This window comes from Phoenix dactylifera, chromosome 7 (genome assembly GCF_051530095.1).
Source record: "Phoenix dactylifera cultivar Ajwa chromosome 7, Ajwa_hap1_PhDact_Kaust_v1.1, whole genome shotgun sequence".
In the NCBI taxonomy this organism is placed as follows: Eukaryota; Viridiplantae; Streptophyta; class Magnoliopsida; order Arecales; family Arecaceae; genus Phoenix; species Phoenix dactylifera.
Genome location: NC_143196.1, coordinates 24,451,444 through 24,478,545, shown reverse-complemented (window position 1 = coordinate 24,478,545; position 27,102 = coordinate 24,451,444). Strand labels below are relative to the sequence as shown.

The window sequence follows — 27,102 nt, the reverse complement described above, 5'->3', positions numbered from 1 at the left end:
CAAGCCCGGCCACCCCCGGCGACTGGCGGCGGCGAACACGCCGACGGCTAGGGCAGCCGTTTTGGACCCAAATCCGGCGATCGGCCGGCCCCAACCCACCACACATCGTGGCCAAGCATCAGAAGAAAAGGAGAAGAAGGTGAGAGATTCTTACCTCAGCCCCGACGAAGACCGGCGCCTCCCCCTCTCCGACGGAAAAGAAGAAGAAGACCCCCCCCCCCCCCCCCCCCTTCGTACCGACGGAAATGAAGAAGAAGGAGAAGAAGAAGAGGAAGAAGAAGAACCCCAACTGGCCCCTTTCTCCCCCACTCTCTCTTTCGACGGCTCTTCTCGGTGGCCGCAAGGAGGAGAGGAAGCCCTAAAAACAGGGCTTCCTTCTTCTTCGGGATGGAAACAAATCCATCCCGTCGCCTCACGTGCGTTGCACGTGAGGCTGAGGTTTTGGGACTGGGCCGGTCACTTGGACCGGGCCCAGTTCCAGGGTTTTACATCTAGTCTCCACTCTTGATGATTATGGTAATTGCTGCCAACATTTTTTCACTATGCACTATCATTTTGCAATTGCTGTACAGATAGTCATACCGTATCAGTCTTAATGTAGTTTGTATTGGTCATCTCCCTCATTCGACCTACAATATAGTTTTCTATTTTTGAGAATCTGAGACTTGTATGATTGCTTCGGTTTTCTACCGACCAATGCCTCAAGACTTAATCTTTTGACTTGCTTCTTCACCTCGGAGTTGAATTCTATCTGTTCGACCAATGTTTCTACCCTTAGTATAATTCAAAATTGAACTATACCAAGTCTTAGTAAAAATTACCACATGGCACTTGCTCTAGATTACTAGCTAAATTATTGAGATATGATGTAAACAATACTCTTCACAGCTCGTTAACCTAAGATCATGAGACTAATGGGATATCCGTCATCACCTCCTTAATACTTATAGAATAAAAGTCCCATAGTTATAGTTTTGATCTACTGACCGAGGGTTGCTTGTTCACTAAAGTATTTACTGTCAGTAATCTACTCATATCTCTTTAAAATCCACTAAGCCTTCCTCTCCTGCCATGTTTCCTCATGTGGGATGCTTTTGATTACCAAAATTGCCTGCACACTGCTTGAAGGATCCTCCAAATTCATTAGGATTTAGTATTATCTTCTATATTAATAGGGATTCTGGTAAGGCATGCTTCTCTTCTATAAATAGGCTCTGCTTCTCTTTCTCCGGTATTTATTCTTCTTCTTCTTCCTTCTAACCATCCTCATGCTTCCTCCCATTCTTTTTTTTTTACCATGGTGAGAGAGCCTGAGTATTAGCTAGTACAATCCGTTCACTTTGACCAACTCCCAAACGTTTACCAAATTGAAATAAATTAGAATATTATCATGAATGGATGATATTACAGAATCGAAATACCATCACCAGCTCGCTGCTTGATTCAGAGATTTTAAATTGGCATATCGATATTTTGCTAGCCGGCCGTCGGCTAATCCCGTATTCTCATCTTCTTCGTATTGGTTCAGGTGGATCCTTTAACATATCCCCTTCTATCAACTATATCCGCATCCCAACGTGGAGTCCGAAGCCCGAAGCTCAGCGAAGTCGTATATCGGCATCATGCCTCATTTAATATAACTACGATATTTTCAACGCTGACCCACCACGCCAGGATCACAATAAACCTTTGCACAAAATATATACTTTTATGGGCTATCATGCTGGGTTTCCTTTGGCTTGTCGTCAGACTCATGAGCCGACAAGTCTTGTTTTAATTTGACTTTGAAGAAAAATTCGAGCATCATAACTTTGGCAAAAAGGCAACGGAATCTACCTGGCACGAAGAATACATGTTGTCTCATCAATGGTTTTTTCATTCTTGGTTGGCGTGGATTCTTGTAAGACCAGTCACTGATCCACGTGGTGAAGCTGTTCTCCACTCAGATTTGCTAATTTATAATTAAAACCTCTTAAAATTCATGCCCATGGCTCCACCATGACACCAGTCTCTAGTGTAATCAGGCTGTTTAATAGGAAAAGGACCTGCCTCAAATTTATCTTTTTCAAAAAATATATTGCAAATACTATCTTTTTGGCATTCAAATCTATGAATTCTCACTGCATACAGTATGGATAGAGGTTCGGGGCAATAGAGTTGCAGGAAAATTGTTGTCCCGATTCTCATTCGAAGTGACCCAATATCTTGTCAAAAGGAATGGCCTGGAATTTACTTTTGAGAAAGTCGATGGTGCACTGCATACGGCTACACTTTCTCAAGTTATGTCAAAATGCAAAGTTTATATCGATAAAAGTGAAGTTTTTTTGCTTTTTTTTTTTTTTGGGAAAAAACACAACTTCAAACCTCAATTCATGCTGGACTCTTGCTTGGATTTTACTATGGGAGAGGCCGGTGTAGAGTCCCGGTCCATTCCTTACGGTATGGACTTTCCCTTTTGGGTGGCCCAAAATAAATGGCCCAGGGTGGGCTCCATAACGACCATTATTTAACGTTCTTATTTAATCCATATTGTATCTCACGTGATCAGACATGCGAGACAAAGGTGATCTTGAGAAATCAAAGAGAAATATAATTCAGATCCTCATCATGAAGGGAATAATAATAATAATAAATGAAAAACTGCTTGTACGCTAGGGCTTTTGATGTATTAGGTTTTCAAAATAACGATGTAGGGTGAAAATCCCATTGATTGCTCAATCCCATTGTTAAAACAAAGTAGTGCTTACCTGGTGGATCCTTTTCTTACCAATAAAAGATTTTGGGATTGATTGGAAATATATAATAGATTGTAATATAAAAAGAGTAAATTTATGGTTTACTACAATTGTTGATCACACTGAATCAAACCTCACGTACAGTTATTTTAAAGTGGCCATTGAATATGTAATTTTCAAATTAGAAAGTTTTGGCGATCTGTGCGGCAGAGAGAAAACATGCAAGAAAATCAAATGGTTATTTGCTTCACGACTTTAGACGGTTACGAATAGTGTCTCATGAGAGCGAAAATTGTGGCAATTTAAAATATCTGTTTGGCAAGAATTGTATCGAATTGGTACATCGTTTTGATGCCAATAGATGCACCAAAAAATTGTATTGTTCTGAAATAGGAGATGCACCAATTGGGAAGGGGCATCAAGTCTCTATAAATAGAGTGTCCTGCCCAAGATTTTGGTATGCAATTTTTATTTCTTTCCGCACTTTCAGCAATTCTATCAGAGACTTTTATTTTCCTTTAGTTTCTAAAACAGTTTTCTGGAGAATTGCAGAATTCCTTAAAGCTTTGTTATATCCTAGGGGTGATTTGCTAGAAACCTGCTAGTAAACTCTTTTGAGTGGGAGCAAATATCACCTTAAGAAAGTGATTTTACGCGCCTCAAAGCCTTGAATTGTTCTATAATTTTATTTTTTTATTTTCTTGTTTGAACCCACTTTCCTCAATAATTTTAAGGTGATATTCGCAATGGCTTTTGAATCAAATACTGTCTTCAGAGTCATGAATCAAGATTTTGTCGAGTAGATTTGATGGAACTAATTTCACTCGTTGGAAAGACAAGATGACGTTTATTCTCACTGCATTGAAAATTGCTTATGTGTTAGATGCAAGTCTACAACCAATTCCTCCTGAAACTCCACAAGATTTTGATCAAGTCAACGAAGAATGAAAGAAGCGAGAGGATGATGAATTTGTTTGTCAAGGCGAGGCCATATTTTGAACACATTGTCTAATCATCTCTATATCTCTATGTCTCTCTGAAGTCTCTGCAAGAAATTTGGAAAGCATTGGAGAAGTATACAACTGAAAAGCAAGGTATGGATAAATTTCTGGTTCTGAAATATTTTGAATTTTAGATGATTGATAACATACTAATCATGGATCAAGTGCATGAATTGCAAGTTTTGGTTAGTAGACTCCATGATCTTAAAATTATTATTCCTGAGTCACTTCAAGTGGGGGCAAATATTGCAAACTTTCTCCCACTTGGAATGATTATAGGAAGAAACTTCTGCATGTGACAGAAGATTTCAACATAGAACGGATACAAAAGTATCTACGGATTGTAGAAAAAACTAGAAAATATGATGTCATGTATCTAAATTCTAACGTGAATTATGTTAGTGAAAACGGGTCTAACAAAAACCAAAAAAGTCAGAAATTTTTCTAAGTGCAAAAGAAAGGTTCTGGCTTCAAGAAGAATAGCAAATCCAATAAAAGAAATAAAATTTGTTATCATTATGGAAAAAAAGGCCACTATATTCGTGAGTGCAAGCATCATCACAATGAAAAGAAAGTCCGTCCAAGTTCAGCCAACAATGAAAACAATGCAAACATGGTGGAAGAAGAGATAAAAGATCCTATTGCTATGGTTTTTGTAATACAAATTAGTATGATTACAAATACATATGGAAACGACCATTAAGTCATCTGAGTGGTGGCTTGACTCTAGCGCTACAGTTCATGTTTACAACGATAGAGATCAATTCAAGAGTTATGAAGGTGCTGCTATTGGTCAAGATGTACCAATAGAAAATTACAACCCTTCAAAAGTCCTTGGAAAAGGAGCCATTGAACTTCAATTTACATCTGCAAAGAAACTAACTTTGTTAAATGTCCCGCATGTCCCAGAAATTAGGAAAAATCTTGTATCTGCTAGTCTGTTATGTAAGAAAGGCTTTAAAGCTATTCTAGAATTTGATAAGGTGGTCCTTTCTAAGAATGAGATTTTTGTTGGGAAGGGTTATTCTTGTAATGGTATGTTTAAACTCAGTCCCGATAATATTAATAAAGTATCTTCACATTCTGCTTATATTGTTGATTCTTGCTTTTTATGGCATGCTAGACTAGCACAATTAAATTTTAAGTCATTACATTTTATGTATAAGCATGGATACATTTCTTATATGCATAAAGACAATAATAAGTATGAAATATACATTCAAACAAAAATCAATAAGAAGCCTTTTCCAAAGGTGGAAAGAAACACTCAAATATTGGAATTGGTACATTTTGATATTTGTGAATCGAATGGAATTCTATCAAGAGGTGCCAAACGGTACTTTATAACATATATAGATGATTGCTCGAGATACATATATGTGTATTTAATGAGAAGCAAAAATGAAGCATTTGACTTCTTTGAATATTATATAGCGGAAGTAGAAAATCAAAAGGAAAAGAAAATTAAAATTCTTCTCAATGATAGAGGTGGAGAATATTTTCCTAATGAATGCTCTGCTTATTGTGAAGAGCATGGTGTTATCCACCAAAAATTAGCATTGTATACATCTCAACAAAATGGTTTGGTTGAAAGAAAGAATATGACTTTAATTGACATAGTTAATGCAATAATTTTAAATACTAAGTTATCTTTAAATTTGTAGGGTGAAGCATTGCTCACTACATGTCATGTTCACAATAGAATTCCATCTAGAACAATGCAAATTTCACCATATGCATTGTGGAAGGGAAGAAAACCAAATCTAGACTATTTTAAAGTGTGGGGGTGTTTGGCCTTTTATAGAGTTCCCGATCTAAAGAGAACCAAATTAAGGCCAAGAGCAATTAAAAGTGTGTTTGTGGGATATGCTCAAAATTTTTGAGATCGCTTCAAAATTGCTATTTGCAGATTTTCCTAAAAGGCCCTGTTATGTCCTGGGAGTGATTTGCTAGGAACCTAGTAGCAAACTCTTTTGAGTGGGAGCAAATATCACTCTAAAGAAAGCGATTTTAGGCGCCTCATAGCCTTGAATTGTTCTACATTTGTTTTTTTTGTTTTTTTGTTTTTTTGTTAGAACCCACTTTCCTCAACAGAATCAGCATGTTTAGGAATTAGGAGTAGTCCCACATGAGATAGAAACTCTAGTTAGTCTCATACATCTATTAGTTTAAGTTTCTGGATTGAACTTTGGCATAGAAACATAGCCTAAGTCCTGTCTGATAAAGTAGGAACATGCTTGAACCAGAGCTGACAAGGCCAATTCGGCCTTAAAATAGGAGTTAAAATATAACATAAATATAAAATAATAATAACAATTTCACCACATCCGTGCTATAATACTCAAGAGCCATGAGCGATCGATTACAGATTTTGTGACATCAACAGAGATTGGCCGAGAAGCGCTGACTTCTGGGAATGATGAGAACTGCCAAGTACTTGGAGACCTTGTCCATATTGTGGAAAATGGAACGAGTGTTAAGATGCAGTCCAAAGGACAGGCCAAGCATAGTAGGCATATACCTAGCATAGACCAACTACTAGATGACAGACTGAGCGTAGATTAGGAGTTAGATACCATACATGAGACCGAATACTAAATAGGAAACTGTGAGGATTCGTGCGGGGCGTGTGTTTAGTCCCATATCGAGGGTAGATTTTAGGTACTTATACAGAATTAAATAACCCAAACAATATCTTCCGGCTAGCCTTTTTATGTGAGATCCTGGGTTGTGACAATGACCGAGCTTGAATAAAGCACCATGCATCAGTATGTGAGGCAATCTTCAAAAGGACTTCAGTTACAAATTAAGAGGATGAGTCTTTGGCCTGGAACGAAGTATTTTGGTAGAATGGAGTAATTGATAAAGGGTTACCAAGATCTAGATCGTGAGGAATGAGGAGTAATGTCTAGATAATGGAAGGGATGATAACTGTCCTAAGCAACCTAGCTATGAAATGGCGAGGACATATATCAGAATAGGAATGGACCATCTATCATAACAATTATAGAAAATTATATATGAATATAAGGTTGTAATTGTGAAGAGGATCATTTTCCAACCATTAAAATTAACGAAATTTTTATATTTATTTTTTGAGTAAATTTTATGCTTATCTTAAATTGCCTGTCGCCTAGTTTACAGTCTAATCTACCATCCTTGTTGCTCGGTTGGATAATATTTTAATAGTAAAAATCCTTGAAGATTCAAAGTGGTAGATTCCACGATTTCTCTATACTTTCTGATGAGAACCAACAGCACACCTGCATCCAGCCACCTAATTTGTTGCTTTCTCTCTTATATTCAAAAAAGAGGCCAACGATAACATAATATAAAGTCATAAACTAAGAAATATAAATTATATATTGGACTAGGTTAAAATTTTGTCAGCTTAGGAATACCTGGTTTTCAATCAGGCTTGAAAGTTTAGGCCTAATGCTCAGTCCATCGAGCTGAATCTGCCCAAAGTCATTCACTTCGGCCAGACCAGGACAAGGCGAAGGAGCCCGTTTTGCACAAGTCTAGCTTATATATATGTTGACTATAATTATCTATAAATTGCCAAAGATTATGCATCTCTCATGCTAGAAATGAAATAGATCAAAATCAAATAACTATCTGACCTGATATATTTCTATACCTGCTTCTAAGGAAAAGTATAAACATATAAATACACACATATACAAACATATATACACATATTTGAACTTATTTATATTAATATTTATAAATAATATATTTATTTTTAATAGAAAGGGTTCTAGACAATAAGCTACACAATGGGAGTAGATTCTCTCAAATACACATAACTCTCAGAGCATCGTTGAAGGTAGGATTCAATCTTATAGCATTTTGTAACATTTTAACGATTTGATAAGCTAGCACCTTCATAGATGATATATTTATTTTTAAAAATAAAAAAAATATTAAAAATAATGCAAACTTAATGGAAAAATATTATAAAAATAATATATTATTTTTATAAATAACATTTATCTCTATATATCTATCTATCTATCCCAATATATATATATATATATATATATATATATATATATATATATATATATATATATATATATATATATATATATATTCCCTCTCTCTCTCTCTCTCTCTCTCTCTCTCTACACTTCTACTCATAATGTCAATGTTGGTTGACAAAAAATAAAAGATATAACATTTTGAACATTTGATGAATATCAATGTATATTCATATTTTATCAAATAAAAATTGAGAAAATATAAGTCTATCAATTTGATCAGTATTGCTTTCTGTATATATACCAGTGCAATACGAGTACAGTGTGGTTTTGGGTACGTTCTAGTCTCGTTTTGCAAACACCAGTCTGATCCATCCTGAGCACCGGCATGCGTCGTGGACATGATCGCAGCCTTCGGTGCATTAGATATCGTGAACGGATGGACAAAAACGGACGGACCCAAGGCGGCTTTAAACGGCCCGATCCCAAATGGCGCTGAGAATATCGCCTTGGCTCTGCTCCCCTGCGCTCCTCCTCACCGCCTCGAGAGCGGACGCTGCTGCGACGCTGCTCGCCGGCGCCGGAAATCTTCGCCCGATGTCGTCGTCGTCGTCGCCGTCTCCGTACACCACGCTGAAGGAACGGGCGACCTGCAAGCGCGAGATAAAGAAGAGCAAGTTTATCGCCATCGCCGCCCCCATCTCCGACGAGCGCTCCGCCCACTCCTTCCTCTCCGAGGTTCCCTTCTTGCTCTTTTCTTTGGTTCTTCTAGTCTTGTCACGATATAATTCGAATATTATCATTTCCTTTCGATACTAGGGTTGGATTTTTCCTAAATGTCAAAGGTACCAAAAGGACAATTGTTTTACTCTTTAATTCAAATTTTTATCATTTTGTTTTGATATTTAGGTTGGATTTGTGTGGATTATATGTTCTCGTCTGGTAAATATCTCTTTGTTGTAATTGTATCGACCATCTAATGGTTATTTGAAATGATCATTCTTCTGATAGTTTTTTATCCCGGTTGATTATAATTTTTTGTTAGATGTGTTGGAACCAAGTTGGCTATATTACATCTTGGTATTTATTATATATTGTAAATTCAATATTTGATGCTGCTTGACTGGTAGACTTAGGAACCATCACTTCTAAAAAATTTCTGTTGCTACAGAGAAATTGCATGATATGTTATCAAATAAATAATGGGCATCAGGTTAGATTATGAGTTGTTGCTTTCAGATAGTTTTGCAGCTAAAATGAACTCATGAAAGATTTGCTTGGATGGTTCAAGATATTAGTGAAGTTGTGACATTTAAAATAGATTCACCAACAGAAAAAAAATGCTCTAATTTATAGCATCCGAGATTGCAGAAGGAAGAATGCTGATTGCTGATAAAAAGTTCCAACATCTGACATTATAGTATTTGGCAAAGTCTGTCATGAAGACTAAGGCGAAATTTCACCATGCGTAACCATATACACAGAAACAAAGAAGAGAAGCTAAATTTAAAAGTTATTAGAAAATATGTAATTACTTAAAAATACTTAAAAGAATTTGATAAGTAACTTAAAAGGCATGCTGATTGTGAAAAGAATTGTCAAAACCTCTTCGTTCCACTAAATCATATATCAACTTAGTTTGTAAATATTATCTTTGGTCCATATCGATATGCTAGATCCTAAATTTATACTTATTTTAAATGTCTTATGTACTAGAGTAGTAGTCATAGTGCCCACTCACAACATCTATATACTCAAGGGATCAGTATTAACATCAGAGACCGTTGGTGTTGCTGCACCTATAAGTTCAGGCCATGTCTATATGTTGACATACAGTTGGCATTTAGTGGCTGAGGAATAGCTGTAGGTGTGATAACTTCAGGTAGTAGGCTCCTTGTTGACTTTTTAGAAGGTGAGGCATCTTCAGAGTAAATATAGGATGTCCGAGGCAATGTTTTGCCATTATTATGATAGATTTACGGAACTCTTTGCCTCATGTGAAGTCCATATGTCTTTCAATTTGAATTGTATTAAGCTCCACCAGCATAGCTTTCATGCATGATGGTGTCTTTCATAGGATCTAGTTCTGTGATCATCATGCTGAAACTTCTTGTTTCCTTTATCTTACCTCCCATTTAGTATCTGAATTATAAGTATAAATATTGTGTTAGCCATTTCCTTTGTCTTATCTCTCATTTAGCATCTGAATTATAAGCATAAATGTTGTGCTAGCCATATTACAGGTAAAACATCTCCTGCATTGGGAAACTTGAGATGAGTCACAGTATGAGGATAAGGCACTGAGAGATTCCTGATAGCTTAGTTTGATTAGGTTATGCCTAAGCATCATGACCAATATCCTCAGTGTGGATAGTCAAAGTTGGTCTATTAAGGAAATGTTCTACATGTCTTGTTGGACCTATGCATAAGCAACATCATCATCATTGTCATGTCTAGTGGCCCTATCGTTATCAATGTGAGGATGTGAGATTATCATTCTTATCATCACCTATTAGCATTCCACTCTTAGCAATTAGAATAGAAAGGCTTGGCCCTAGAACTACAGCAGCTCCATTCCGCCCATCTTAATAACAAAACATCATTCTATCGAAATTGATATAATTTTATTATCTTTGACATAAATGGAAGATTGGGACCATAAGTCCATGACCCTCAGACATTATTTCGTGGTTTTGAGGATTCCGTTTTTGATTGCATTATGTCTTGACCAATTGAATTCTCGTTTAGTTTATGTTGCATTAATGTTTTATTAGTAGCTGTCCATGGATTTTGGTGATGAGCAAATGATAAATTTTATGGATGTTGGTTTTATTGTATAAAGTATAAATTATACTATTTTAAAATTTGTCATATTATGGTATGTGTATCAAGTTGTATTTGTATCTTGTAACCATGCACATGTTTCATAAGTAGGCTGCTTTCATTGATTTTAAAAGAATTTTCTAATTAAGCTTCCTCAAGTCTTTTTGTAAAAGTTCCACATGTATGTAGTGTAATGTGACTTAAGACATGTAGTCACACTAGACTGTGACGAACCTTCATTATTTGCTTCAGAATTAGTACAAGCATCCAGCAACTGTTATGTATAAACATCGAGGTTCTTAAGTTTTGTAATTTGGTTTCATTCCAATCCAAAGACAAAAATGGAACAATCAGGTTACTCTTATCCTAATAGTAAATAAAAGTGCTTATATTTTCCAACTTTGAGCTCTCATAATAACCCTAATTAGATTTCTCTTTTAGAGGTTTAAACAATTCTGAACTTCTTTATGAAAGGATCCTAACATGCTGGACCTTGAGGAATCCATGGGTGAAATTCTGCTTGAGTTGGGATTTCCATGATTTTATGCATACTAAGAGCTCCACATCCTTCAAAATCTAAGTTCACATTGATTTGTTGGTCATAGTAAAACTTAAGCTTATCTAGATTGAGAATGTAAATACCAAAAAGATTTCATGAGGAAGGCATACAAGCACCTAATCGGTGCTAAAACTTTTTAAAATTTAGGATTTTTTGTGTACATACTCTCCTAAATATTGAAATTTGCGTGAATACCCTCCTAAAATAAATATTTGTATGTGTACTATCATAAGACACTCGTTTTGCATGTATATCATTCCTTTTTTTTTCTTTTGCATATACACCCATGCCATCTAATGCTGTTAAGTTAGCGGTTTAAATTTAAAATGACTGAAAACTTCTTAATGGGTAAGCATGCAAAAAAAAAAAAAATATTTATACGGGTATACATGCAAATAGTAATTTTGCGAGGGTATTTATGTAATTTTTTATATTTAGGAGGATATACACACAAAAAAATTCTTGAATTTTTGCATAAATATCTCTCTAAATTTTGAAATTTGCATGAATACCCTCCTATATTAATATTTGCGTGCATGCTTTCACAAAACACTATGTTTATATGGATATCTTTGACATAGCGATTCAACTAACGTGATCGGCCAAAATCATATTTATTTAAATTAAAAATTAATGAAAATTATGAAATTATCTTTTTATTCGTAAAGCAGGTAACAGATTAACTGTTCTTGCTGGAAAGTAATATTTTTACCTTCTTTGAGAAATTTTTTGATCTCTTTAAATCTTTCTCTTTCGCTCCTCCGTCTGAAATCAAAATTATTCCGTCGACTCTCTTTTTCACTATAGGCAGCTTTTCTCCCTCTCTTCCATCCGTCGGAGTTTTGCCATCGGAATCTAAGATCCTCTTATTGCCGCCGAAGTTCTCCCTTCATTGTATCCTTTTAACATGAAAATAGTTAGATCCTGCTTTTAGTTTTATGGATTGTTTAAAGAGAAGTTTTGTGCGAGATTTGCAACATCTATATTTTAGTGTATGAGATTTGTTATGTTTATCTTTTAGAGCTAGAAAATTTCTCATGTGCAGGTTGATGGCTGATTTAAAATTGCTGTGACAAAATGGACCCCGTACACTAAATCTTTTTTTCTTCCAGAAATCGAAGCTCCAAAGAAAAGTGGCTTAAGGTACACAACGTAAGGGATGATTTTCTATCATATGGCCACGAAGATTGTTAGTAAGTCTAAAGGATTTTGAAGCCCTCAATGATTTTGCTTGGGGATGTCTGATGTTGTTCTTCCACTCATGAGCACAGTAGTAGCAAAGAAGCTTGCAATCTATTGTGCGCCTTTAAGATATTCTAATCTCGTTCTATATTTTGATATATACCCTCATATATGCATTTATAACAATAAATATTACAAGCTAGTTTTTGATGGAATAAGATATAATGGTTGTCATAAATGAAGAAGAATAAAATAGAATAATCTCATGATTAGTGAAAGAATTTTCATAACTCCTTTTGTTATCTAATTGTTGAATCTATCTTGTTCTTGAGTAATATTTTGTAGAAAATATTAAGGAGCAGGCACGACTAATCCAGGTACTAAAACAAGTTGAAATAGACAAAAATAAAATTAGAATTTTTTGCATGTGAACTAATTTCTAACGATGTTACATGATGTGGGTACGTATGCAAGAAAAAAAAGGGTATATATGCAAAACAAGTGTTTTTGAGGATATATATGCAAATATCAATTTTAGGAGGGTATTCATATAAATTTCAATATTTAGGAGGGTATATATGCAAAAAACCCTAAAATTTATCCTATATATGAAATACTTTAGTAACCACATACATTTGCACATTCTTTTAAACTAGTTGTTGTAGAAGCATGAATTACTTAAGCACAAACTATCAGGTATTAGTAATATTGATTATGAAATGTACTTCCATTGCTGTTAGATCAGTTTGCTTATTTTCCAAATGTGTATATCATATTGGAAGGTGCTAATTTTGATTTCTCATACCCATTAACCATAAAAAGAAAGAAAATTTCCTTGTTAAAATAAAATGTTTTTGAAGCATAGGAATGTCATCCAACATCGTGTTTCTTGCTCACATGTTGTAAGGGAAGAATTCCATATTTATCAGTACCTATCCTTGAAAAACAATAGGAAACCAGCATTCAATCTTCTTAACCTTTTTTAAAAAATATTCTAAATCTTTCAGTTGAATAAAAAATAAAAAATAAGATAGCGATATGATTATTTTTGTTTTTTCTTTCTTATTAGTTAGTTAAGCCACGTGATGCAAATACAGAAATGTAAAAATTGATTTAAAGAGGTTTGGTGGTAGTATAATTTAGGATACTTATGTTCCTATTTTTGTGGAACAGGAAATATGAGGTTGTAGTGTTGGGATGAGCCCCAAGTCTGATCGTGTTGTGACTTACTTTGGAAACTGTTGTATATGATAAATTTGGATGTGAGATACTTTACAAAAGTGGTATATTGAAACAAATCAACACACAAAAACGGGAAATTATAAAATATTGAAATGATAAATAGAGTGTACAATTTATTTATAAATTGATTAGCAAACACATATATACTAATATGACTCTTCTTAGGCTCTTAATTCTTCTCCTTAAACCTTTGGCCCTATCCAAGTAGTCCTTGTCAAAGAAACTTTTTGCTCTCTATCATGTCACCTCACCAAGATTTTCTTTACCAAGGGATAAAACAAATACTATAGGCAAGGTTTTAAATCCCATGGGATGTGGTCATCTTGGTTTTTCTTGATACTTGGGATAGGAATGTTTTACATTGCACCGACCAGGATGTTGCGACAATGGTGGGACAGTTCCATCGTGACACATGGGATGGCCCCCCATCCCAGTATCCTGCTGGTCATGCCATAGGGATTGGGAACTATGATTATAGGTACATTTTGTAGTTTCTGTTTCCTTGTAATTACGATCATGCCATTGAAGGAATGCTTTTATGGCGTCTACTCCTTGATGTGTGTTACATGAAGCTTCTAAACTATATGGTTTCAAACATCAGATATACTTGAAACTACTCCATCATGGTTGAAATATAGAAGTTTTGTGCAATTTCAAAACACCTCCCCCTCTTCTTTCTTTTTTTTCTTGGTTCATGTATCAATGTGTTTATCTTCTTCTACGGCATAACTCATCAATTTCTTGCAAGAAATTATATATGTAAAATCTAAACCTGGATTGTCTCCATACCCATGCTTATTTTTATGCATTGTAAATCGATGTTCAACTTGAGAGTTTGATGTTTCCTCTCTGCTTTCATGTGCAAGATGTGAGCTTAGATTTGATTGGAAATAGGGTATAGAGTTGAAATAGTTTTTGGGTTCTTACATGACCATGTACATGATAGATAGGCCTTAGGATGTCTAGCAGATCCTTGCCTTGACCATGATGCTTGCAAATGTGCATATGCGTGTGTGTGGTGTGCATGCACACATATGTTTGTGTGTGTGTGTGAGAGAGAGAGAGAGAGAGTTGGACTACATGATTTTCACTTTTCTCTAGACTTTTAAGTCAATGATTGGACATTCAAATTTAAAGATCTTTACCATTGATTGTGTTCTGCAGCACAAAATGTCTGTAGAAAAATAAGATTATATGCTTCCTATGCATGCTTTGATTAGGCACAAAAATGGATATTGGTAGTAGTTCTTGTGTGCTATAATGCATGATAGGACGTGTAAATTAAGGATCCATACTATTAGTCGTGATTTATATGCCTTAAAACTTGTAAGAACCAAACTTCAATATGTCTGGACTCTGGATGCTTCATATGGAATCAAGCCACAAATTGGTGAAAATTAGCTACTAGTATACTTTTCCAGAAGTGGAGAAATACTTATCTTCCCCTTGGGATATCTGAGCCTCTATGCTTGTCCTCTCCTCAAGAGCCTATTGCATTCTTCTTCTTTCTTGATGTAACATCTACAATTATTTATCCAATAAGTAAATATTTATTCCTAGAATCTTAAAAAAATTGGGTGGTAGACATCTATCCCTTTGTTTGACTTGATGAAATGTCAGAAATTATTGGAGCTTAGTTATGGTGGTTGCATTTTATGAGTACATTGTTGTCTCTTATGAATTCTACAGATATCAAGGGAATAGTTATTGTATAATTTTTTGATTGGCTTTGTTTTAATTTTATGAACTTAGGTCCAAGATCCTCGAGCTACTCATAATTGCTGGGCCTACAAGGTGACCGTTCCCCCTTCTCTAATGGTCCACAGAAGTTTATGTGCTTCAACAATTTCTTATGATAATTAACATGCTTATTCATATAGCTTGGAGAGCAATACCGGTATAATGATGATGGAGAACCATCAGGTACAGCTGGAAAACCAATATATTCAGCCATTGTCTCTTCTGGAATTGATAAGGTGATGGTTGTTGTGATCAGGTGATCATTTTTCTCTAATGTATATTGCTCTGTAGATAATGTTTTCTTTTCTCTTGAAACCTAACAATCTATCAACGATTTTGTTTAATCCAATAGGAATGCATAAGCTGTTACTTGTTGATGCTACAATCTAGAAATATATGTTTTTAGAGTTCAAATATGGATACATTGTGATGATTATCAATATTAAATTATATCTATACTTTTTGCATCTGGTAGGTTCTTTCAGTGTAATGACTTCTTATATGGTAAATTGTGCATGGTATCCTTATACCTTCAAGTATTATCAAACTAATTGTCTTGCACTCTTGTGATGATATTTAGAAATCATGTGTTATTTTCTTCCATGCCTACTATTATTTGTACCCATGAACTGAAATCTTGCTTTTAGTTGGTAACCTCTAACACTTACTTGTAGGTATTTCGGGGGTATAGAGCTGGGAACTGGAGGATTGGTCAGGGCCTATGCTGGTGTTGCTTCAGAATGCCTAAAAGGTGCTGCAACTTGTGTTGTGAAACCCAAAGTAAGGTGCTATGCCCTCAAAGTTTAGCTTCTTATCTCTGTTTTGTTTATTTGGTTTTATAAGCAAAAAAGGAAACTAGAAGAGACTAGTTTGACTGATCAACTTATCATTTTTCTTGTTACAACTCCTTATAATATCCGGACATATATCTAAACCCTAAACCCTAATTTCAGGCTCCAATTGGTATGGAGATTCCATTTGATTTGTTGGGTGGAGTGTATCATCAGGTATGTATTTAACCACTGAAGCATGTTAATTTGTCATCGTATTTCGTGAAACTGACCTAATTGAGATTCCTGAATGTATCTAATTTAACATATTAAGACATCAAATAGCTTTTCTATTCGATCAGATACTGTGCTCCCTTAAATGCACTGTTTTATCACTGCATTATTTATTTTTTCACATGCAACATGGCAAAGGTTTAATACTATCTATATCTTTAGTCATACGTAGACCTTTGTCATAAAGTCTGTCATTCCTGAGTATGTTGATTTTGGGATGAACATACTACTCTAATCTCCATAGCAGTTTCCATGCTCCATAAATTGAGAATTTTTCACTGTTCTTATAACAACCTATTATTCTGAACATACCCGCCAAGAAAGCCATGAATTGAAGAGCTTCTGTGCTATCCCAGGTCATGTTTCGGAGACATCAGGCAGCAGCGGGCATTGGAAATTTTTTGAAAAATTAATTATTTTACTGAAAATGTTATCTCAGACCTTTTTTTTTTATGATTTTGCTGTTTTGATGTGTAATAATAGAAAAGAAAACAATATGTGTCAGTTAACTAGTAATTAGCTAGTAATATTAGCTAAAGATAGTTTGGAAGCTTAAAAGTAGGTATGAGGTAGGACAAAGGGATTTTGAACCTGAAGTTGGTGCAATACCCAATATAGAAGGTTCTCAGTTCTCACAACAAATCATTAGCTTGTGTTTTTGGTTTCAATTTTGCAAGATAGTCTGGCTCTTAAAACCAAGTATTCTATTTTGGGCTTATCAAGATACAGCAAGTTAATGAATCGGCTAATTTAATAGGCCTTGCATATATATTGTTGTCTCTCTGTTTGTTGTTTCATTATTACAAAACAATTAAAACTTTAATACCAGGTAGCTTAATATGGACTCACTAAAATAAGGTAAGTTCTATTTGGAGGCTTCCTTGATCAATGGAATGTTGCATATTACCCCTATCTTTATAACATTATGTGATGAGAATTTTATCAACTTATGATTGACATTATTTTTAAGGGTATGTGATCTTTATAATCAAATAGTGCATGCCAATTGTAAAATGTTGACCATCATTGGACTTTGTAATAATTACTTTAGGGGCAAAAATCTAGTACTGTGTGCTAAGAAAATAATGATAACTGTCTTGTATACATTAGTGGCTAAGTGCACTTTGCCATACAGACTAGACATGAAGTGGTTAGATTAAATGGGGCAGAAATAGAAGACTGAATGGAAATTCACTCTTACTGTTGTACTCTTCCCTAACTTTGCGTAAATTACTGTTGAGAATCTTTTTAGGTGAAGTTTTATCTGTTTTCGTTGCTTGAGCTCTTCCTTCAATGTAAGTGACCGGTAAATGTTTGTATCTATCATATACTTATGGCTTAAGTTTATGTGCCAATATTGATACAGTTGGTGTATGTATTTGGATTACTTTGTACAGAAAACAATCATATAATCCATCAGTATAATGTGACATTTATTGTTATTGGTTTTTTTTTTTATTTAAAGTTTCTTATATACTGACAGGGCCCAAAAAGTCTCTTACAATTTCTTTGAACTGCATGGTTTGTAACAGCTGAAGCATTTCGAAGTTGAGGACATCAAGCAGGACTATGATACTGGTAAAGATGGTATCACTATGGTCACCTTTAAAGTAGAACATGACAAAATTGAGAGCCTGGAGAATGCAATTAACTCCATTTGTAGCAGAAAAATTGAGTTCTATAAACGTTAACACAGATTTTGTTTTTTTTGTTTTTTGGGGGGGGGGGGTGTTGGGGGATGGGGAGGGGGGTAAAATGACGATGAGTGCTTTGGAGCAACCATGTTTGGTTGACCAAGCAAAGCAGTTTATGTGAGTAGCCTGAATGATTTATTCACCTCTGGTAGTAGTACCATCCTCTCCTATCAGACTCATCTTCATCTTCAGCAGACATATGTTCCTTTTTTTTATTAAAAAAAATAATGATCTTCAGTGGATATGTATACAGATTATGATATGGGGCTCAGAGAAATAGTTCATATTATTTTACATGAAGTCATATGAATCTGATCAATTTGATCTATAATCCTATTTTTTTTATATATTGAATGTTAATAAAACATAATATCATAGCTTTAATCTGGATATTATTGAAGTAGTTTTAATCTATGTTAATTTGCATGTTTGTTGTCACCTTGCTTCTGAATGATTAGTCAGGTTAGTTTTGGTCCATACTTCTCTTTAACAATGGATGTATTGATTTAAGCTGATCTTTTCTAGTTGTTTTTTTTCAATTACATATCCTAGAACAGAAGATGTTCACTTGCATGGTAAAGAGCTTATAAAAATATAGATTTACTTACGAAGGCCTTTTCCTGAATTGACTATGAAGACTAATGATGGAGAACAGGTGTGTTGCATAAAGCAGTTGTGGAAAGTATATGAGCATAATTTTCCTTGGATCAAAATATATGGTTTTCCTTGATTTGCCGAGATTTATGGTGGACTTTTCTGCGGTCTGTATTTCTGTGATGGATATAACAAGGTGTCTGAAATCCATTTTACTAACAGAGCATCCATATGGTATTTAGATTACTCTCCAAATAAGCATTTGGGACACCTATTTCTTCGATTGCTAAATGTCTTCTCTTACATGCTCGAGCTTCTAATTGCTCCACTAAATATGACAATGTATAATGTTAATAAATCTATGATGTTCTTGCAGTACCTGATCTAGATCACGATGTTGCATCATTCACATTTCATTTCGGATAATCAATTTTAGGTGATCTTTTCCCCTTCATCTTGAGCAGACTTGAACACCACCTTTTTTCAGAAAATATGAACCAAATAGTTTAGGTCCTGCCTATCAATTAAGCATTAACCCTTGCAAGCACTTGTTGTGGGTTCGTCTTGATTTAGCAAATACAACTCCATTTCTAGTTTTTCATGTCAAGTGCACCAGAATCCACATTTTAGGTGATGCCTAAAATGTTAATTTTAGGTGATACCTCTTATTGTTTGTCCAAGGATTCTAAGATTTGCTTTGGATTTTACTCTTTGAAGCTCTTGGATTCAGAATAGATATGAACACCCATGGATGAGCCCAACCATATCTTTTTAATGAGTCAGACCAAATGAACGGTCTAAGCTGATAATAAAAAATAGATGATCAGAAATCTTTCCATTTGGTTGGTGCCCTCAGTTGTACCTTCCAAAATTTGAGCGTCCCAATTCCTTAGCAGTACAGATCATGGCTGAAGACAACAATTGCTTGCCAAGGCCTTCTCCTGGGAGCATGCTTGAAGGTGGCGGAGACAATGCCCGAGTCTTGATTCAACGGCAAGATTCGAATGCTTTGGTTTTTTCCCCACAAAGGCTGCAGTGGTTGCATGTTTGGGCATAGCCAGTGGGTAATTAGTGAAACATTGCACTCAATGGTGGTAGATTTTGGAGGCAAGGTAATCTAAGAAAGATGGTTAGTTGCAAAACTGATTATGTCACCTGGTGGCTTAAAAGGTGATGCATGGTAATTAGGAAGCAGTATATGGAGCTTATTGTGACACAAGTATTACTCTACAAATGATGTTCAAAATGTAGATGTCATTTGTTAGTTTACCTGTTCATCATGCATCAGCTTTCATATGTGGAACGGGACGTGATGATACAAACAAAAGTGCAGAGTGATATAGGTGGCAATTTGGACCCTAGCTCGATAACCCGATCCGATCCAACATGTTTAATTCAAATGGTTGGGTCCGTAAAAATGGTGCAGGTCCTGCGAACCCAACTTGCTAGTTGGTTGGGTTGGATCGGGTTAGGTTCAAATTAGAGGATTTTGTTTCGTTGGACATTAGTCAGTGTTGTTAATCATACAAATATATTAATGATTATCCATCCTAAAGACTACATAATAGCGAGACCAATTTCTAATTTTCACATTTTGTTTCAGGAAACCCCAATTGTGACAATAACCCCTCTTCTCATATGCATGACAGAAGACGTGAAGAATTAGGCTTTGGGATTGAGTAATAACTAGGAACTCAACGTCTCCAAGGCCAGCAGCTGTGGGTCATAGACAAGTTTTTGGGCTGCGAGGCTTGAGCACAACTAAGGAGTAGAGATGAGAGGAGCAAGGAACACATTTAACAGTTGGAAAATTCGAAAAATTGTGACTCGACTCGAAAAACTAAAAGATATCACCATCTGAGTATCATTAAAGGGACAATCAACTCTTGTTCCTCTGATTCAACTGAGCTCTCCCAGCTCTGAAACCAAGAAAACAAGTTGATCAAAAATTAATTGGTCGTAATCATGGTCACAAGAACGAGTCGTTGAGCTTAGGAGGATGAAATACGAAGGCGTACTTTTAGATATATGTTATGGATTTTTGTATGCCTGGGAATCCTATAAACTTGATTTGCATGTGGTCTTCTAAGTAGTTGTTAGGCAAATAGTATGCATAAAAGAGCAATGGTTAATATAGGCTATGCACATCTCAATTTTTTTTGTCACACGCAAATATCAGAAGGTTTCAACTCTCTATTTTGAGAGATTTAATGGTTTTCTTTTCAGAGTAACACATCTGAAAAGTTCTAATCATGAAACAATATTCTTAATATTTAAAATTTGATATACGTTGCGTCGGAGATTGGCTCATTCAAGATTCAGTTTCATTTGATTGTAATCCTTTATGCTGTATATCTCATTAAGATTATATTCTATTAGTTTAGTTATTAACAGGCAAAGACAAAAGCATATAATTTGTACCATAATGCGTGCTATGCAAGAAATATTCTAGTCACTGAAATGATCAATACATGACAAAAGAACCATCAATGCACTGACCTCTCACCAACCAAACAATACATATATAAACATACTCAAACCTCTCATACCAACAACTGCAAGTCCCCTCTCTTCATACTACTGATGCCACTGACCCTCAAATGACTCCCAGTGTTCTTCACAATCTTGAGGCGCTCACGGGCTAGAGGGTGGGGAGAGGAAAGGGATGGGTGGCAGCTGGAGGCCGGGGATCGACGGCATGTTCGTGGGAACGGATGGCATTGGAGGAATGCTTGTAGGGATGGAAGGAATGGTTGGCAATGGAGTTTTAGGCATCGGAGGCAATGCATTAATGGTGGGAATTGTGGGGATAACGGGCACGTTGGTTGGAATTGCGGGCCGAGGAAGGGAAGCTAGGCATTGGGCCAGCCGGCATGGGTGGTGCCGCGAGCTTAGGCAGCGGCACCGTCGGCATCGGTGGCAACGATGGCTTCGGAAGTGTCGGCATGGATGGCAGCGGAGGCAGCTGGGTGGTCGGCAGCGACGGTACCGTTGGTTTTGGCAGTGTAGGAATTGGAGGCAAAGTCGGCAATGCCGGTGCAGCCTCTGGAGCTGAAGTGTCTAAAAGATGGCGAGCCGCAAAGCTTGCATCACTGCTAAATAATGTCACAAGCAAAACTAGGAGTAGGCAACTGCGAGAAGCCATGGATGAAGAAAACTATAGGCGAAGAAAGGAGCTTGTAGGGTTTTCTTTTTATTTTGTGAAGATTAGGAGCTGCAGCTAGGCTTTTATGTAGGTGAAGGGCTTTAAGAGAGTAATCTTCGGTTGGTGATCTGACGGGATTGGAGCTTGTGGTCGCTCACCTTCTCATCCTCCTGATTCTAAATGTCATAGATTAGCCTGCGTTTTTGGAAATTTGGTTGTTTTGTTGTTAAAGGAGTGTAGGATCGGGTGCAGGTGACGACTAAACACAAGCTATTTGGTTTTTATTATAATGGGAGACTTTTAAAAGTTTTTGTGGAGCTAGGGACTAACGATATTCCAGGCATAACTCTAATCGGAATATTTTTCTATTGCAGCGGAATAGGTGTTGATATGGTCACACCGGGTTGGCCATCTCCTCACTCCTAAGGACTCCAAGGACAGGGATGTACGAGCTCATGGAAGAGATTCTGTCTGTCAAAGACTGGATTATCAGGCGGATTTCTTTTACTCCGTTTTGGTAAGGCATTGACTTGGCAAGTGAAGGAAAAAAAATCCCTGTTTGGATTTAAAGATGCAAGTGAATTGAAAAACAAAAGAAATCTTGCTTAGGGATAACTTTGTGTGACATTTTCTGCATCAGATTTCTGTGTTATTTTTGTACTGCTTCATTTATTTTTTATCCGAGTAACTAACTCCTTTCCCTAGAAATATTTTATCATTTTTTATAACTAATTGAGAGGAGGAGAGCTGCAGGCCGCATTCAAACCTAAATAATTGGCATCAAATTCTAGTGATTTTGTCAAAGTATGGATCGAGGTTGTATTTTTCGTGCGAAAGAATAAAGAATTCATCTTCCTTCACATGAATCCACTATTGGATCACTTACTGCATAGATCACAAATTGCTCTGAATTATGTCATTCATATGCCTGTGTAGATCTCAAAGAAGCTATTGGATGATCCAATGGTTGATTTGCTCGAAGGAAGGTTAATCATTCTTTTGTGCGAATCATACACCCCCCCAGCCTATCAACTACACCCATCAGTATCTATTTTACAAATTCTTTATGATTGAAGACTATTCGAGAACGAAAATGGTGCTATGTGTCTCCAATCTCCATAGAAGCCGTGCGAGGATTAGTTGAAAGGTGATCAAACTCTAACTAACAATCATATTGCACCAGATTAGGATTGGGCTTGGATTGTATCTTTCGTGCAAAAAAAAATGATTGGTCCTTTTTGCGACATCGATGTGGATCACATCCTGCACAAAACTCAAAACATTCTAAACTTCATTTATCTATTTATATAGATCTTGAAGCTGCCATTATACGATCGAATGGTAGACTCTTTCGAAGAAAGATAAAAAAGATACAATCCCTTTCAATTTGGATCCTCATAAGTTCACGCATTGAACTAAAAAGACTACCCGGCTCACATGACCGTGATTTTGCGCTCTCGCGAGCGGACGGCTAGGAGCACTCAAACAAATTCTTACAATAAATGAAGGCTCATATGACACGAGACTTAAGGCTTAAGAGATGACACACAGTGTTAAATTCTCGAGATAGAGCAGAAAGCTTTAAGAGAAAAAGGGTAAGGTTAAGTTCGCCAGATGTCCCCGATTGGACCGATGAAGACATTTCTAGCTACATCTAAGTCCTGCAGTTGATACTGGCCACCAAAAATGCACTCTACTGATCATGCGAGGCTTGACGATGTGTTTCTTGATACCAGGCCATGCAAGAGAGAGAGAGAGAGAGAGATATTTTTTTTAATCATTAATTTAGTTAGTACTGTTCTCTCTAAATTCAAATTTGACAACTATATTCTAAAAAATAAAATGGAAAAAATGCTTTCTCAAAGTAATAGAAATAAAAGATCTAAAATTCTAAAACCTATAGAGAAACTTCATTATTCTTAAAAATGAATAAATAAATAAAAATAAAATAAAATAAACGTGAGCAACTTAGTGGCATTAAGACGTTGGTTCCCATACGGCACACTGCCTAAACATATGACAAAGGGTTTTTTCCTCTCTTTTGGAATCCGCAGTGAGTTGTTACATGTTGTTGTTCCAAGATATGTGACGAGGTTTCAATGTAACTGTTTATTATTAGGATGTGCACCGTAATTGCACATTACGTGCACCATTAATCTGAAGGGCATTTGTAACATAGGGGTTTTGCATTAAGAGTTTAAAGACCTCACGTACGATTAACTTTGCTATCGAAACCAATGAATGCAGGTAATTCTATAAATTAATTATGTGTTACATTTCAAAATAACATAATTTAAAATGTGCATCCTTGTGCGAAGCTAACCAATCCATCCTTTACTAAGATACATTGCATAGTGCACCTCAACCAAATTTGTCCTGGGAGTTCTTTGTTGATGTTTTACAAACGCAAGTGAAGACAAAATCAAAAATCCTATCATCTTGTGACAAGATTTTGATCGTCAAAAGGTCTTTACATATATTTTTTTTCACGATGATAAAAATAATGTCTTCACTAAAGCTCAAAGGCTTTCGTGACAATATTTCATTAACACTAATTAAACATGCTTGTTTCTATGATAAGAAAAGTTTGTCCCTAGAAGATATGTACTTTATCACTCGCTTATACCAACAATGATGATAAAATTTAATTGTTTGGTGACAACAAAGGTCACTATAAAGGCCTTTATTCGGTGATAACATACATTATCGCAAAAAGTATTATCATAATTTTATTAAATCGGGACCCACTTGATATTAATGTCAAAATCTTTAGTCTAAAGGCAGCTATAACAATTCTCTGAGACTGCAAAAATACTTGCATAAATGTATAATAAATAATATGGGAATCATTTGAGCTTTCTTCATTTTTAGAACAAAACTAATTAAACTATCTAGATCAAATATTTCCTAATAATATAGGACTCTAGATATCATCTTATAGATGACCTCTTCATCCATGAAATCTGGTTATTGTTAAAAATATCCAATTTTAGTATTTAAATGAATAATTTATTACTACCTATGCATATTAATGATATCATATTTATTTTAGTATTTTTGAAATTTTTAAATATATTTCAATATAAAGCTGGTGTAACCAATTGACCCAACCTCACCGACTACATTGATCTCCTGTTTGGATTTAGTAGCTATTAAGTACTATTGTATTCATTTTAAGATAATTAATTTTATTTTACATAATCGAATATCTACTAGAATATGATAACTTATCATAATTATATAATAGCTTAAACTCTTCAATTGGATGCCAAAGGTGCTCTAAATTAAAATCAACAGTTAGAAGTGTCTGGAAACATAAATTTATAATCCTTCCTTCTGTCTATGTTCAAGAAGGAGAGTTTCTTAAAATAATGAATCAGGTCAACTTAATAAACTAGTTTGGGTCTTAATTCAGATGATCTTATACATATATATTTGCATAACAATGGAAAAACTTGTCACAAAGAAACATTCATAGCGATGAAAGAATTGCTTGTCACAAGAGAAACTATGGCTTTTGTGATGACTTTTCCTTTTCCCTCTATAACTTTTGTTTGGTGCCAGGATTCAAATATATATAGTGGCAGCCTGTTGTGACGACTGTTGAAATTAATACTGTCACCTAAAATAATTATTTTGTGATGACATTTTCCATTGTCACAAAAGATGACCTAAAACTTCTAATCTGTGACTAATATGAGCTGTCATCACAGTTAGATATTTGTCGGGCAAAAATATGTAATTGTCACAATAAAATAATTTTCTTATAAGGAGATGGTAAGTAAACAAGTCATGTGGGTGAATTCCTTGTTTGATTTCGCATTTTTTCGGTTTTCTTTGTTTTTCCTTTCCCAATTAACTTTTGACGTTTTCCTTCTTTTTCTAAAAACATTATTGCAGCATTGATCTCCTAGATTCATGGGCCTTCTTTAATTTTTGAAAAGAATATTACTCATAGTTTGAACCAGAGAACATACGATACTTGGACAAAGGGCCACTATTTACATCCTTATGGATCGGAAAATCACGGAGAAAAAGAAAAGAAAAAACTATAAAAGCAAAGGTGACTAACAGGCCTGAAACCAAGAGATTAAATCCAATATGTGAATAATACATTAAAAACCAACCAACAAAAGCACTTACAAACAAACAAATAAAGGTGCTAAACACTCAGATTCATGGCACAAACAGCATACATAGCCAGCAGTACATAACCGAAATAAACCTCACACGTCTCGCTCAAAAGAACTCCACATCTTCCTGCAGTTTAAATAGTTTGCAGCATTCACGGGCTTGGGGGTGGAGAGAGGAAAGGGATGGGTGGCAGCTGGACACCAGGTATGGACGGCATGGTGATTGGAATCGAAGGCAATGGAGGAATGCTCTTTGGAATGGAAGGAATGGTGGGCAATGGGATAGCTGGCATCGGAGGCAACGTTGCAGTGGGCATGGTTGGTATAACAGGCACTGTAGGGATTGCAGGCTTAGGCACAGAAGGCATCGGGCCGGCCGGTATGGGCGGTATCGCAAGCTTTGGCAAAGGCATGGTTGGCATTGGAGGCAAAGATGGCTTTGGCAGTGTCGGCATGGATGGTATGACGGGCTTTGGCAGCGCAGGGATCGAAGGTAGGGATGGCGTAGCTGGTGCAGTAGTCTCCGGCGCTGCAGTATCTAAAAGATGGCGTGCTGCATGGCTTCCATCGGTGCCCACCAACGTCACAAGCAAAGCTAGGAGGCACCAAGTTTGAGAAGCCATACGTAAGCGGGAGCGTAGAGCTTATCTCTACGTATGAGTGGAAGAAAGAGCTGCGGCTTGTATCTTTTCTGTGATGATTAAGTTGCGATGCTGGTCTTTTTATAGCTTGATATGTTGAAGGAAGTTCAGAAAACAATCTTTTGGTTGGTGATCAGCGGGGAAGGGGAGCTTTTGGTTTGTTCACCTTCTCAACCATTCGGCCACAAATGTCAAAAGAGGTGGCATGGTTGGGGATTTCATTTAATTATGATGTTGCTGGTACCAGATTTCACCAATACTTGGAAGCAATGAGCGAACACCTATCTTTAGTTGGCTTTATTTAACTCTGCAGTGTCCAAATGGAGATTCCAGTCCTTCAGATGCTCCACTATAACATTTTCCTGCTAGCCACTTGACAGGTTCTGGTTTTCAGTAGACAAACGATGGCCTTTCGCTAGTCACTGACGATCCTGCCATACTCAGAATTAAAAATAATATAATAATAAAGATTTCTGATTAGATCTGGTGAGCTTTAGATGCAGCATAGCATTGCCACTATCCAGCTATTCCCCGGGAATTGCCGAGTTACAGGCTGCCGACTGCTA

General features: G+C 36.0%; 2 protein-coding genes and 1 pseudogene across 7 annotated transcripts; 1 reads left to right on the top strand and 2 right to left on the bottom strand.

The window, feature by feature from the left end:
- The first annotated feature begins 8,105 nt into the window (after positions 1 to 8,105).
- On the top strand, positions 8,106 to 18,280 carry LOC120107559 (ribosomal protein S5 domain protein). Of its 6 annotated transcripts, XM_088701344.2 has the most exons (7): positions 8,106 to 8,457; positions 12,214 to 12,253; positions 15,278 to 15,319; positions 15,406 to 15,501; positions 15,940 to 16,050; positions 16,219 to 16,272; positions 17,862 to 17,999. In XM_088701344.2, exons 1-7 carry the CDS (start codon positions 8,121 to 8,123, stop codon positions 17,863 to 17,865), a joined length of 684 nt encoding a protein of 227 aa, XP_088557470.2. In that variant the 5' UTR covers positions 8,106 to 8,120; the 3' UTR covers positions 17,866 to 17,999. The 6 variants fall into 6 exon arrangements, with proteins under 6 accessions (XP_088557470.2, XP_088557471.2, XP_088557469.2 ...); XM_088701345.2 differs by lacking the exon at positions 17,862 to 17,999 and having other exon boundaries at positions 15,957 to 16,045; positions 16,219 to 16,261; XM_088701343.2 differs by lacking the exon at positions 12,214 to 12,253 and having other exon boundaries at positions 8,172 to 8,457; positions 17,862 to 18,280.
- A 2,744-nt stretch (positions 18,281 to 21,024) lies between these two features.
- Positions 21,025 to 21,822, bottom strand: LOC108511931 (uncharacterized; annotated as a pseudogene).
- A 4,017-nt stretch (positions 21,823 to 25,839) lies between these two features.
- Positions 25,840 to 26,587, bottom strand: LOC120107560 (uncharacterized). The gene has a single exon (XM_039120887.3). The coding sequence runs from the start codon at positions 26,516 to 26,518 to the stop codon at positions 26,048 to 26,050; it is 471 nt and encodes a 156-aa protein (XP_038976815.3). The 5' UTR covers positions 26,519 to 26,587; the 3' UTR covers positions 25,840 to 26,047.
- Positions 26,588 to 27,102: the final 515 nt, after the last annotated feature.

Bases quoted from the DNA above. Each gene is read 5' to 3' on its own strand.
- LOC120107560 (XM_039120887.3), bottom strand. From the start codon at position 26,518: ATGGCTTCTCAAACTTGGTGCCTCCTAGCTTTGCTTGTGACGTTGGTG.
- LOC120107559 (XM_039120886.3), top strand. From the start codon at position 8,209: ATGGCGCTGAGAATATCGCCTTGGCTCTGCTCCCCTGCGCTCCTCCTC. The intron at 8,458-15,277 runs GTTCCCTTCTTG...TTATGAACTTAG, and splicing joins CCCACTCCTTCCTCTCCGAG to GTCCAAGATCCTCGAGCTAC. The intron at 15,522-15,939 runs GTGATCATTTTT...ACTTACTTGTAG, and splicing joins GTGATGGTTGTTGTGATCAG to GTATTTCGGGGGTATAGAGC.